Source organism: Sabethes cyaneus, chromosome 2 (assembly GCF_943734655.1).
Source record: "Sabethes cyaneus chromosome 2, idSabCyanKW18_F2, whole genome shotgun sequence".
In the NCBI taxonomy this organism is placed as follows: Eukaryota; Metazoa; Arthropoda; class Insecta; order Diptera; family Culicidae; genus Sabethes; species Sabethes cyaneus.
Genome location: NC_071354.1, coordinates 178,559,308 through 178,573,843, shown reverse-complemented (window position 1 = coordinate 178,573,843; position 14,536 = coordinate 178,559,308). Strand labels below are relative to the sequence as shown.

The 14,536-nt window shown below is 39.2% G+C and overlaps 1 protein-coding gene across 2 annotated transcripts in view; it reads left to right on the top strand.

The window, feature by feature from the left end:
• The window catches only part of LOC128734720 (calcium-binding mitochondrial carrier protein SCaMC-2), a 59,784-nt gene that overhangs the window by 16,283 nt on the left and 28,965 nt on the right, over nt 1-14,536 (top strand). The window contains exons 2-3 of one of the 2 annotated variants that reach the window (XM_053829043.1): nt 3,958-4,172; nt 4,235-4,346. In XM_053829043.1, coding sequence (XP_053685018.1) covers nt 3,958-4,172; nt 4,235-4,346 — 327 coding nt within the window. Of the gene's footprint in view, nt 1-3,930; nt 4,173-4,234; nt 4,347-14,536 lie in introns of both variants that reach the window. The other variant, XM_053829042.1, reaches the window with a different exon arrangement.

Genomic DNA, 14,536 nt, shown 5'->3' with positions numbered 1-14,536 from the left:
CCCTATCAGCGTACGACTTCACTTTCCAACGGGGTTGGTTACTCGACGTCCACTAAGGTTGTCCGCCATTGACCGTAATCGTACGGCGTTCCTAATTTTTGAAGAAGTACGGATTCTTTATGCAGCATTTTGCGTTCAATAATATTACGCTGACTAATAGACAAATTCAGCTTTAAGCGATGTTTTATTGGATGCACTAAGCATATTTTTTTTTGATAAATGATCACTCTGTCTCGTCCGCTATTAGAAGCGTCAAGTCGTCTATTTCATCTGGACCTGGTATAATTCCTATGGCTATTTTAAAACAATGCTCCGATTACCTGGTATCTCTGTAGAACTGCATCTTTAATTTATTAGCTGCAGCAGCAATACTTTCCGTCTTCTACTTGGAAAAAATCTTGCATGTCTCCAATCTATAACTCCCCTTTTATAGATATGCAATGCACTTTTGCACTTAAATGCAATGTTGTAAACTATAGAGCAATAACCTCTTTGTGTGCTGAATCCAAGGTGTTCCAGACCATCTTGACATCATAATATGTTATTTGCCGCTTGCCAGAATTATATGAGCACAATATAACAAAGATTCTTCCCCGCATGGTCCGTAGAAACAAATTTGGTATATTTTGTATCGTTCTGCGTAAAGAATACCAGTGCCAAAGCTCAAGTTAATAAAATTTATACTGACATGACAACCGCTTCTGATACAGATAATCATGCAATTCTTTTAAGCAACCTGTCCAAATTGGGGCGTACCACAAGATCTCAAGAAAACATATCTAAAGAATAAAATTTTTTACGTACAACTTGTTGTCGCGTTCATGAATAGTTCTGGTGTACCACAGGGTATTAATGTGGGGTTTTCTGGACTGAACAATTCTTAGATTTGATGCACACTAATCCAATAGTGACAATTCTTTTTAATTACCTACCCGTTCAATTAGAACGGCGCCATTTGAGAAGATGATTTTTCGATAAAAATTGCAGTCGGTTTTCAATTATTCATAGGCTCAACCCGTAAAAAGCAACGACGATCAGTATGATGCTGTAAATAGCATCATACTGCTTGTGCTTTTTGTGTCTTTGACTATTTTGTGTGGAATGTGGATGTAAATAAAAATCTTACTGCCAAACACGACAGATTGACATTGTGGAAAGTTTCAAACCTTCAAAATGGCGTGGAATGAAAACATTATAGTCGAAATAGCAGCCAAATTCTCTTTACTGCGGCCTGTACGTAATCTTAGAAGCGGCTTTATATCGTGTAAATAAAATTCAACTTATCAATTATTCAACGTTTAGCGAGGTGAGATGCTGCTCTACGACGTCCGCATTTTGCATGAAATGCTCTTTCAGTAGCGATAAAGCTTGTTGGATTTGAATTTCCAAACGCTCTGTGTTAACGTGACACTATTCATGATGCAATGACAAACTGAAGACAATTCCATTTCGATGTCAAAGATTTGCCAACGTGAGCTGCAAGCTATTTTGGAAAATACAGTTCTTTTCTGGCTCCCCAATCAACTAATATGGAAATTTCTTTCTTATCTTGGCAAGTATTCTACTCAGACTCTCGAATAATCAATGGTTAATTTAACTAATATCAAGCAATTGAGAGAGCTCAAAAAAGGCTTCTTCGTTTTACAAATCCCTATTGAATTCTATTTCCAGAGCAGTCTACAATTTCTGGTTTGATTCTACCTTTCATCAACTCTATCTTGTTTGAATTGATTTGATAAAGGATAACATTGCCGCGGCCACGAGATATGGACCCCCCACTGATAGCCGTTGAATAAACACATCTTGTGAGTGAAACGTGGCGATACTGTGCTATTATGTTATTAAATGAAAACCTTTGCTAAACCTATCAATTGATTGAAATGAAAGAAAAAATAGAAAATAATAATAATCACTAGTTATCTGTTTAAATAAAATAATTATTAATTGATTAGAGAACAAGGAAAAAGTGTTTTTGAACACAAAATAGTATATATCTACGATGCACAGGAAATCAGAAAGCTTCACACGCGACGTTAGCTAACTGGTTTTATTCGGATTCTCAAGTGAATATTGATTGTCATGACGTTTAGTATGCGTTATATTGAATATGTTATTCAAGTGAAAATTTGCATAACATGTATGTACCAAAAATACATTTGCACGTTTGACTGGATGCTATAAGACCTTCAGTTGACTTTATTATAAAGGTTATTGTACCTATATTATTATTTTTTGATCGAATCACACCAAAAAACTATCGCTACACCGCTTTTACTTCAACGCTTTTTTTGTTTTAACTTGTGCGGTAGTAAGAACCATTTATTTGAACAATGATACTTCTCTAATTAAAATAGTTAAAATAGTTTCATGAAATAATAAGATTTTACCAGTAGGAGAGTAATTCCACTAGATTTATAGTGCTTTGTTGCAGCTGAATCTGGATTAATCCAGCTTAGTGTCGCTAACACCAATGCATATGACGAAACAAAACAGCAACTTTGCTGTTGTCGCTCTTCTCTTTTTTACCATGGCGATTTCATTATGCACTTCTGTGCATAGGATCCAGTCTCCAGTAAGGAGTAAAATTTGGTATACTTTTAGGCATAACCCTCTGTTATCGATTTCATGTTGTTTATGTTGTGATGGCACGAATTATTATCCTAATCTTAGATTTATTCATTAGCTATCGCTCAGTTTGTTCAAAGGCATTCTTTTAAGACAAGTTGACTAACCAACTTCTGAAAACTTTTCATCTAGAATGCAAAATTCTTCTTCAGTTGTAAAAAACCATCGTACTGCCGGGTGGTTTGATGTGTTTTTTTTCATTGCAAATTGATGAATCAGGTTCGTCAACTTCACGCTTAACTGCTGTTAACCGGATAAATCCAGCTGTTGCGTATAACCTTCATGTTTGCGTCGAAATTTGCAAGTCCAGTCGTGATCAATTAACCTTGCAAGAGCGCAGTTGAAGGACAATTTCGTTAGAAATACCGTTTAACTCCAAAATAGACAGTTGCGTTATCCGTTATAGTTATCAAAATCACGTCATCATCAAAGAATCACGTTTTGAACATCTTAAAAAGTACCCTTCTTTTATGATTTTAACAGAATATTAAAGAATTAAAGAATATTGAAAATTGCGTCAATTTAGCAAATTTGCGTAAATATTTAATATTGAAAATCAGCATAAAAAAATAAAAATAAAATCCAAAAAAATCTGATATCCCGTGTAAAAACGTCTTAGCATATTAAATAAATTTATGTTAAACAAACGAAACCTTGTCTATTAAAAAAAATTGTGTCTGACGCAAACATAAAATTTGTTTTTTATTTAGTACTTACTTATTACGACTACCTATGCTCATTTTAGCTAAAACTGCTAAAACAAAATAGAGGCGTGCACTGTACGTTTGCACGCAATGTTGCATACAACTTCCATTATATTCTATTCATCTACCAATCCAGATGGCAGCTTATCATTGACTCGCAGGGATAGTTCAAGTAATGCGTTCAAAATTTGAAAAATCGAAAGAAATAATCAGGCAAAAATAGTTATCGCTTGTTGAATCTTTATTGTATCTTATTCTGTGTTGCTTTTGTAAAGTAAACCTTTATAATGCTAAATATGTTAACACATTTTTCTACATTTGTGCATTCATCGGTTTTAACTCATTTTTGTTTCTAATCATTCAATCAAATTGTCACTAACATCAATTTAATTTATGGTTTTATTATTTTCTTCTCTTTTTCGCATAATTTTGACTTTAATCATACAATCTGCACTCTATGCCATAATGTTACTGCTATGATGCGTCATTCAAACAAAAAAAATGCCGCTACAACTATTATATGTAATTCAAACACACACACACAAAATACATCGTCATTGCCATCACGACGGGATATCCACCTACCATCACCCACCGGCAGGAATACGGACATTCGTTATTTTTTCAGCGCTTCCTCAAGCAGTCGGACCAGACGCAAAGTGGCGATGTCGGCCTGGCCGAGTTTATTCACTATGTGCGAGAGCACGAAAAAAATCTACGCCTGCAGTTCACCCACCTGGACAAGAACCGGGACGGTAAGGTGGATCTGGAGGAGTTGCAAGATGCGTTCAAGGATTTGGGTATTGAAATGGACCGGCATGAAGCGGCTAAACTACTTAAGAGGTACGCAATGTTGCTAAATTTTGTGCTGATTGACTAAATTAATACGTTGTTTTGTATTTTAGAATGGACAAAGATGGTAGTCTTAACATAAGTTATGACGAATGGCGAGATTTTCTTCTCCTAGCACCATCGTCGGATATTCATGAACTTGTGAAGTATTGGAGGCATTCTACTGTAAGTATCTGCAAATTTTTCTCTTGTATAAAATTCCCAACCGTTTCAATTCCCGAAGATTTACGTCTGGAAATTTGTTTCGTTTTCTTGTTGCTTTTCAATGTTGCTTACACCATGGAAAATAAAAGAATTTAAGAAACAATCAAGCATACCTGGCGATGATAGGTCGACAAGTTTCCTGTAGCGAAATGTTTTCTCCCAAAATTCCGTCTTTCCTCAATATTTGGCCAATGTTTAGCTCCCAAACCGCAAATAACAGTAGTAATAACGATGTTGATACATCAGAAGCGAGCCCTCCGTTGACTACTAACAACAGCACCACTAGTGACATTCTAGTGGGGACTACACTTGACGAAGACCGCGAGCTTTCACTGTTCAGCTTAATCGATCTCGAGCAAGCAATTGAACATGTGACAGAGCTGATACTGAACCCGAGTCTTCTCAGTCGAAACTCTTCCCTTGCCGGTATGCGTAAGTGTAACAACACGCATCTCCTAGTCGACGGTAAGGTACGGTGAAAAATGTCTTTCATTTATTTTAAACACTCATCAATTTGCTTGCCAACAATGCTAGATTATTTACCTTATCTAATGTATAAATATCTGTTTCGGCAAGTGTCGTATCACTTGCCAAAGATTGTGCATTGATAAAAAAAAGAACGCTGCGATGCTTTTGTTGAATGATACCTATACAATTTCTTATGCAAGTTGCACTTTTTTCCGCTATTTCGAAACGATATTGTTTCGTATAGGTACCTCTCGCTGTGCCTATCATATCGTGACTATCAGCTATAATGTCATATGGTCTGATGAAACGAGTATTTCCCATCATGGTTTTATGTTTTCTACAACAATAATAAGTTACATATTATCCCATATCACAACTCTCTCATCTGCATTTAGCTGCACTTAGGTCTGTGGAGTAGGAGTTTAGTGGAATATGTCTTGATGTTGTGCCTGTTAGCTAGCTAGTTTTTGTTGAAATATAGGTAAGAAAATTAGTAAACAATATCGTTTAGATAACCTGCTAGATGTATAGATACAACGAATGTTTTCTGGAATAATGCAGGATAGTTTGCACTAGTATAGCTAGTTTGTCGTAGTATAAATAAACTTCATCCTCGCATATTAGGTTTTTGTAAGGTCCACAGTAGCTCATGGTTTGTTAATAAAATCGTACAAGCTCACAATCAGGAAACCGTTAATAAACATAGTCAATAAGCCGTATGAATAGAACAGTTTACTTTACTACTCCCTTAAGGTTTACATGGGTAAAGCAAAGCCAGCTGTTTTGTTAATACGGCCTAATATTTCGCCATCATCAGTCTACACGTTAGTAATATGTTAGATATTTAATAGGCAATGGCACTCAATGCTAGTAACCAAGTTATTTGCTGCTAGCCGTATTTAATTTTTATCTAATTTCTGTCTGTAATTAGTATGGGGCTCATGTTATTCAGAGGCTTGCGTTGTGTCGACGTACCGCTCTTCTATAAATTGGATAATTTTTTTACTGGTGCAAAATACCTTTCCTTGTCTAAAGAGTGAATTTCTGAGCCATTTTGTCTCAGTGACGGGAAGCGAGGTTTGACCAAAACCGCACGGAACAACATTGACAGCACCAGTTGCCACGAAAATTTCACTTTTTAGCCCGCAGGTGCAAATCGCGTACGAAAGTGTTTTTCGAAACCTTGACAATTTTTTCTGTTTAATTTTATATTGAACCTTTTCTGTACGTGGACGGTGCGGGTTAATTTTTTGCTCTTTGCATTGATTGTATGGGAACATTAACAATTCATCCGACATCTCTGATGGAAAAGTCAGGGTTAGGTTTGAAAATCCTGCCAGCATTGCTGCAGCATCCTAGTTTCGGTTTCTTTCTTATACTGAATTTCTAATAGTCAAACATTTTAATAATAATTTCGATTATGCGTGAGCAAAATATGCTTGATTTGATATGCTGTTCTTTGCTACGACGCCATTTTTGACAACTAAATCGTAAATACGTAAAATCGACGAATAAAAAAAATCTGCCAAATTTGATTCGCCAATTTTCGGTTGTTTTGGTTTCAGTTATTATTATATTATTTAATCCTTCTGACTGCTGTGTACATGAGTTAAGATGGGAAAAAGCCCAGTTGAACTGAAGTTTCCCTGGACGGACCAACCCCATTAACTTTTTAATGTATGTAAAATACAAACCATTCAGTAATACAGAAATCAAGCTTATTAACACAAATACAGTTAATAATTTGTTAAGCTTATAATCTATCCGTTTAAACTAAACTCTTGTAAGATTTAGTCTCATGCAGTCGAATTTATGAGCCATGCAAGGTAAAATTCGATACTAAAAATCGACTAAAGAGTGTAGAAAGAAATAAATAAAATCGGTTCAAATACTCATGTATAATCACACAGCTCATTAGAACACGTCAGGAATCGGGTCTCCGATGGGGGCTTGAACTATAACTATGTCAGGAATTAGCCGCTTCACCGCACTGGAGATATTGATTATGCACGACTATCCCAACTGCTTTGCTTGTTTGTTATTGGTTTAGCCAACCACTGTACTGCATTGGCATTGTTTATACATCCATGTTTACGTCTGTGGTGCTGAAAGTCGAATCGGTTTAGTAACGAATGAGTGAACTCGGTTTGTGATGGTAAGATTGATTTCACCTTTCGCTTAGAAACAAGATAGAAGATTTCAATGAGGTCGTCAACGTTATCGCTATTGTTTCAAAGGTTCATAAACTCTGAAATAATGGAATGCTTATGTTTTGATTCCTACCGCATTTTAAAATATCGGTCGGGATGCCATGTCAACAAATAACCAAAAATTTCCTATGTTTTATTTATTTCTTGTAATGGGTCGTACACTGCTATCTCATAAATTGGCTCTTAAATTCGAACGGAAAAGTTTCAATGTTTGAATATGCAGCTGATTATCGCAAATTCTTTTTTTGTTCAATCTAAAAAAATTTGCGTACGACAATTTCGCCTAGTAACCGTACACTCAGTGACTGACTGTGTGACCGTAGGTCACACGACAGTTTCTTCTTCGCAATCCCACTTTAACCCGGTGCCGACGCAGGGTGTTTGTATTCCGAAATAGATTTACAGAAATCATTTGAATGGAAAATATTCATTTTGCATTCATATTTTGCAGCTTCCGCGAAATCTCCGATGCGAATCTGGTCGGAGCTGGTTTAGCGAATAGCCGCTCGCTACGGATGGAAAGTTTCGTTTTCGGGTTGCGTTTTGTTGTTGACTTTTATGCCGTCGACCAACACAAGATTGCCGCTACCCGTCAATTGGTTTGGCACGTGGACGAAAAAGTAGAGTAATATTTTTGCGCCTTTGTATAAACACGAGCCATGTGACGCTGCGAGTGGCAATTTATTCTCGACCTATTTGACAGGAAAAACCGGTTGAATCCAGTTCACGATATATGGTTTGAGTTGAATGATAATGATGGTGAATGGACAATGATGCTTGGATGAACTGGCTCAATCTAGTTCTTTAAAAGCGGTTTGATTTGAACAATTGAACAATTGGTTTGTTGAGAAAAGTGCTTTATAAAATTCACACCAGATATTTCTGGCGGGGTTTTGTATCAGGAAAAAGAGCTCAATCGAACACTATTTAGCAAAGGATTTTAACAATTTAAAAACCTCAATTTGTTAATTTATTAATCCAGAAACACGCAGAATCTGCCATAGATCTGTCTTATATATATATATATCAAGCAACATTTTTCAAGATGAATAAGTAAAGGTTGTACCTCGATAATTACTGCAATCGAGTCGATGGTCCTTCTTGTAGAGCGGGCATATGATGCCTTCCAGCCGGCCTGCTATTAGCCTTTCTTTGACTTTACCCGATGGATTGTAGATAGCCATTCGATTCCAACATTCAAATGTTCCGCAACATTGGCGTCATCATCAGCTGCTTTTCCGTTAATAAGCTTCCTCGCTGCTTTCTTCACTTCATCTAAACTTGGCAGACACATAGCTTCTTCATCCATTCATTCGCAATCTATGCGGACTTCATCGTATCGACAACTTTGTGTTTTTCAACGTTCAACAGCACATTGAATGGTGTTTCCCACGGCTGACCATCTCCAAACTCTCGGTAGTCAGGTCCTCCGACGACGACGTGACGTTGCACATAACAGAAGTTACGGCAGCCTGGTTCCTGATTCCGTTAATTGTTTTATAGAAGCTTCTCTTATCATCTGGGCAGCAATTACCTCCGTTGATAATCGCTGTATGTTCAACTGCATCCTCCTCGTTAGTTTCGATTTAAACACGTTGGGCAGATAGTAATCCAAGTCAAGATCTGGTCCACGGAAGAACCAACCGTTTGTGGCAATTGAAAAATGCCGATCGTTAATCAGAACGTAGTCGATCGCAGAGCAGGCGTCCCCATTTGAGTACTTCAAGGTGTTGGTTTCGAATATTTTGGCCTGCAAAATTGGTACTTGAGATAGCCAATGCCTCAGCTACGCCAAATTTATTAAGTCCAGGTCATTATCGTTTGAGGTAAAGTGGCGCTTGTTTTTGAATCTGTCGCGGTCCAACGTAAATCATTTTTTATTAAAGGCGCTGGAGCATTTGGTGAGCAAGAATGGTAGACTGGATGATACTGCAAAACTTTGATGTGGGACCAAAAATATATTGCATACTTCAATTACTGAGTGGGACTCTAAACCACACTTGCGTCCCAGTGTTATGACAATTAAACTATCAGTAGACGATACGCTATATTAGATAATCTCACATTGTAGTTAATGACAGAAGCTTCCAAAACCGTTCGCTGAGTGCACTGTAGAGGGTACTTCTTCTTACTCGTAGCAGCATAGAGTTGGGGAGGCTCTTGCCATATCAAAAATTTCTCTCCCCTGTACTTGGTCCTGGACTACTCATCGTCAATTCGTTAAGCGTCTCGACACACGCAAGTCGGCTTCAAATGATCGAGCCATCTAGCGCGAGGGTCCCTCTATTTCTGGTGTCGGGGGGGAATCTCTGGGGATTGGACCTGCAATCTCCAATTGCAGGCCCAATTCTCTCCAATCTCTAGTACCTGCAACTGGTGTTTCATACGCCTACGCCACTTTCCGATATCCGTTTGTACTCCGGCAAAAATAGTCCGTAATACCTTTCATATAAATACGGTATGTCTTTCATAAGCAAAGTTACTGTCTCAAGTTACCGATCTGATTAGCGTTTTGAATATCGTCAGCTTTGTGCGCTCCTTGATCGAAGCGTCTTGCGGAGGGAAAAGTAGGTTCAACTTCCAGCTTGAATGCGTCGTTGAATCTCTTCACTCGTATTCTTGTCGGCGGTGATCAAAGATCCCAAATATACAAACTCATCAACCACTATCAGTTCATCGCCGTCAATAGTCACTGTCCGTGGGAGGCAAACGTTGTTTTCTCTGGAGATTCTTCATACCTGATACCTGATACCTGATGGTGTCAAGGTCCTCTGCGAAGGCTAGGAGTTGGTTACTCTTCCTAAACATCGTTCCTCTCGTTTCGATATCCGCACGTAACAAATCACACGCATCAGTTTGTCTGCAAAACCGTACTCGTGCATTATCTGCCATAGCTGTTCGCGCTCGACTGTATCGTATGCTGCCCTGAAATCCACGAAAATATGATGCATGGGCACGCCCTACTGGCGACATTTCTGGAGGATTTGTCGGAGCGTAAAAAATTTGATCCGTGGTAGCACGGGCCTTCATAAAGCCTATCTGGTACTGCCCTACGAATTCTCTTGCTATTGGGGATAGACGACGTAAAAAAATCTAGCAGGACACCTTGTAGGCGACTTTGACCAGCGTGATGCTGTGGTAATTACAACAACCTAGCCGATCACCCTTTTTTGTAGAAGATGGGACAAAGCACACCTTCCATACATTTCTCCGGTGATTTCTCCTTCTCCCAAATCCTTGAAATTATTCAGTGAAGTGCCGTTGTTGCCGTTATTTTTTTCTATTACTAATACGAAGGAAGTGCTTCTAAGGACAATAAGGTTTCATAATTGAAGCGACAGAAATGGATGCGACTGTCATGTGAATGTTTTGGGCATGGTACAAAGTAAGTGTGTTTTGCAGTGCTTAGAAATCTCATATTCAATTTATGCAATACGCCTGAATTGATGCAACATACTGCGAACTCAGTTGGCAAACTCAGTGTTGCCAACCTGAAAACAACGCTTCGAGCGAATCAGTTGCGTTCATGTTCGTGTTGTTTTCTACATTCATTCATTCTCGATAATAGGGAATGAAATCAATTGTGAATCACTCATTCATTTGGAACTCTGTGTGTGTGTGTGTGTGTGTGTGTGTGTGTGTGTGTGTGTGTGTGTGTGTGTGTGTGTGTGTGTGTGTGTGTGTGTGTGTGTGTGTGTGTGTGTGTGTGTGTGTGTGTGTGTGTGTGTGTGTGTGTGTGTGTGTGTGTGTGTGTGTGTGTGTGTGTGTGTGTGTGTGTGTGTGTGTGTGTGTGTGTGTGTGTGTGTGTGTGTGTGTGTGTGTGTGTGTGTGTGTGTGTGTGTGTGTGTGTGTGTGTGTGTGTGTGTGTGTGTGTGTGTGTGTGTGTGTGTGTGTGTGTGTGTGTGTGTGTGTGTGTGTGTGTGTGTGTGTGTGTGTGTGTGTGTGTGTGTGTGTGTGTGTGTGTGTGTGTGTGTGTGTGTGTGTGTGTGTGTGTGTGTGTGTGTGTGTGTGTGTGTGTTTGTGTGTGTGTTTGTGTGTGTGTGTGTGTGTGTGTGTGTGTGTGTGTGTGTGTGTGTGTGTGTGTGTGTGTGTGTGTGTGTGTGTGTGTGTGTGTGTGTGTGTGTGTGTGTGTGTGTGTGTGTGTGTGTGTGTGTGTGTGTGTGTGTGTGTGTGTGTGTGTGTGTGTGTGTGTGTGTGTGTGTGTGTGTGTGTGTGTGTGTGTGTGTGTGTGTGTGTGTGTGTGTGTGTGTGTGTGTGTGTGTGTGTGTGTGTGTGTGTGTGTGTGTGTGTGTGTGTGTGTGTGTGTGTGTGTGTGTGTGTGTGTGTGTGTGTGTGTGTGTGTGTGTAACCTATCTATCTCCCACTGTCCGGCAGTGATATTATGAAAAAAGCTAACTGCATGGTTAGTCTATGCAATTATCTTAGTTTCGGGTTATAGATGGTGTTAGCTCTACTGACTATCCAAAGACTAATGAAGAATGACTGAGTACTTGCAGCGCATTCCGGAATCATTTTCTAGTCAGCAAGCCCCGCCAGAAGGTAATACTAGAATCATATGGATTGTACTATTACATTCGGACTTTCAATTCGTTTGGTATGTTATTACCAAAAGAGTCGACCCGTATATAATGGCATGTAGAAAAATTCGACTTGAAACGATCTTACCAAATTGCTGATTGGGTCCATATTACATTTTCTTACTTATCACGTCATTTGAGTTTCCATCAGTGCGTCTAATTTCCAAAAATGAAATTAATTTTTCCATCTGATATCCATGTCCATTATTTAAACTTATTAAGGGCAAATTTCTACTGTATATGTGCTTGATGAGCTAAAACGAAACAAATAATAAAATTAACATATTAGGTTCACCCGATAACTAGGCTGTGCGGCTCAACCGTCTGCCCATAATCTCAGCTTTAAGATCAGGTATCCGGGAACCAAGCAGCATCGCACCTCCTAGCTTAGCTACTCAATAGAGTATTACCGGGTACGGTCGCGTGGAGGCGCTAGGGAGGAACTTGGGTTGGCGAAAGCTAAGTTGGACGCTTTCTCGTTTGCCTACCCCATTTCATACCCTGTATACAAAATTAGACTAATTGACGAAAAATCACCAAAATTCGACAAGGAACTGTTATGCGAAGAGGGGCAGATCAGATTCTGTACAGTCTGTTTGTCAATTTTGTTCACCGCAAAACGCCTGTTTGCCTTATGCTGCTTCTTGCTTTCAACAGTTTTTTTTAGTCTTTTTGAGGTTCCACCTAAGAATGAACCTATATTTCTCGACTGTATTGAGCTCTGACGTATTGGGAGGGTGTTACTCTTTGGACAACACATACACACATTGTTGGCGGCATACCACTACGTGACCTTTATTCCGTAATATCTGGATAGACCAAACCTCGTGATTTTAGTCATGACCTTGAAATGCGGGCAGGCATATATTAATATTTTTTTTAAACGATGATTCTACAATTGATTAAGGAACGGGGAGGGAAAGTATTGAATAAGGATTTTTTGGGAATGGTGGGGAAAGAGTGGAAAGGAAGGGGGGGGATAATAGGTAGCTACGCTTAACAAGTTGTTGTGACTCCTATATTTTGTCCAATGCTGGAAGGTGCATGGGCCGAACCAAGCTATAATCTGAGATTATAACCGGATTCGAACCCACAACACCCACCTGGGAATGTGGCTCGTTGGTACCCGTGTACCTATGAACCATAGAGGCGCTGGACAAAAGGAGACTGCACAACCCCCCTTATTAATGTAGCGACATGGGTTGGTCTATATATATGTATGCCTGACCGCTTTACAAGGTCATGACTAAAATCACAAGGTTTGGTCTATTTTCACAGGAACGGGACCTTCCCCCGAAACCCCGCGCTGAGAATCGCGGCTAACACGCTGACAGACGAACAGCGTTCACACGCAGTACCTTGTAAGTCGCAAGGGCCTGCATTGTGTCGTCGTCCCGCCAGTTAAGCCAGTTAGTTATGCCAACGTAAGAACCGATAACTCAATATTTAGTGGACGGGACATAACAGTAATAGTTTTTACAAACGGATAGTTTACCTTTTAAACCGATCGGTTTCGGGAGATATGTTTCCCATCAACGGGGTGATGTCCAACCCGTTTCTACAGTAGGTGGAGGAAGAGGCACAATTTGTGTCTAAAAAAATAGCCCAGCCCATATCACTACATTAATAAGGGGGGTTGTGCAGTCTCCTTTTGTTCAGCGCCTCTGTGGTTCATAGGTACACGGGTACCAACGAGCCACATTCCCAGGTGGGTGTTGTGGGTTCAAATCCGGTTATAATCTCTGATTAAAGCTTGGTTCGACCCATGCACCTTCCAGCATTGGACGAAAGGTAGGAGTCACAACGACAACTTGTTGAGCATAGCTCCCTATTACCCCCCCCCCCGCTCTTCCTTCCTTTCCACTCTTTCCCCTGCATTCCCAAAATATCCTTCTTCATTACTATCTCTTACTGTCCCTCCATCAATTGTAGAACCATTGTTTAAAAAAAATAAAAAATATTAATATCTAGAATATCTAGATGCCAAAACTGACCAAAACAGCACGGAACAATTGTGTTGCTTCAGGCAGGAATGGCAGTAGATACTCCCGGTTGCAATAAATATGTCGCATTTCAAGCTATTGGTACAGATAGCCTGCCATCCCAACTATTTCTTAACGAACTTTGACAGTTTCATATGTCTGAAAATGTCTGCCACCATTCCTCTTCCAGCTGCCGTATAAATGCGTAAAAATCGTACCATTTTGTTTGGTTACCGTCGCGATTTGAATGAGGATTATTCTTTGCTGTGCTACACGCTATGTCCGAAGGCAATTATTATTTAACTTCCATGCACCTTAGATTTTTCTTCACAGGATGTTAGCATTGGTCAAAACAATTAATTTAGAGAAGGTCTTAAAATATTCTATCTTCGGTTTTTTACAAAATTCAATTTTCAAGGTTATATATAGGAGTCATTTCCTCTCAAGTGATCATATCCGTAGTAATTGACCACCTCCAATTTCAATCAAATTTGGTATAATTACTCATTTCGACCCCACATTCAATTTCCCAAAGTTTTGTACAGATTGATCAATCCCGCTTGCAGTGACGCTTTTCCATTTTTCTTAGCTTTTCGAAAAAACTCATTTTTCATTGCATGTCACTGCAAGGGGGATTGATCAATCCGCACAAAACTTTGGGAAATTGAATGTGGGGTCGAAATGAGTAATTATACCAAATTTGGTAGAAATTGGAGGTGGTCGATTACAACGGATATGATCACTTGAGAGGAAATGACCCCTACATAACCTTGAAAATTGAATTTTGTAAAAAACCCAAGATAGAATATTTTAAGACCTTCTCTAAATTAATTGTTTCGACCAATACTAACATCCTGTGAAGAAAAATCTAAGGTGCATGAAAGTTAAATAATAATTTTCTTCGGACATAGCGT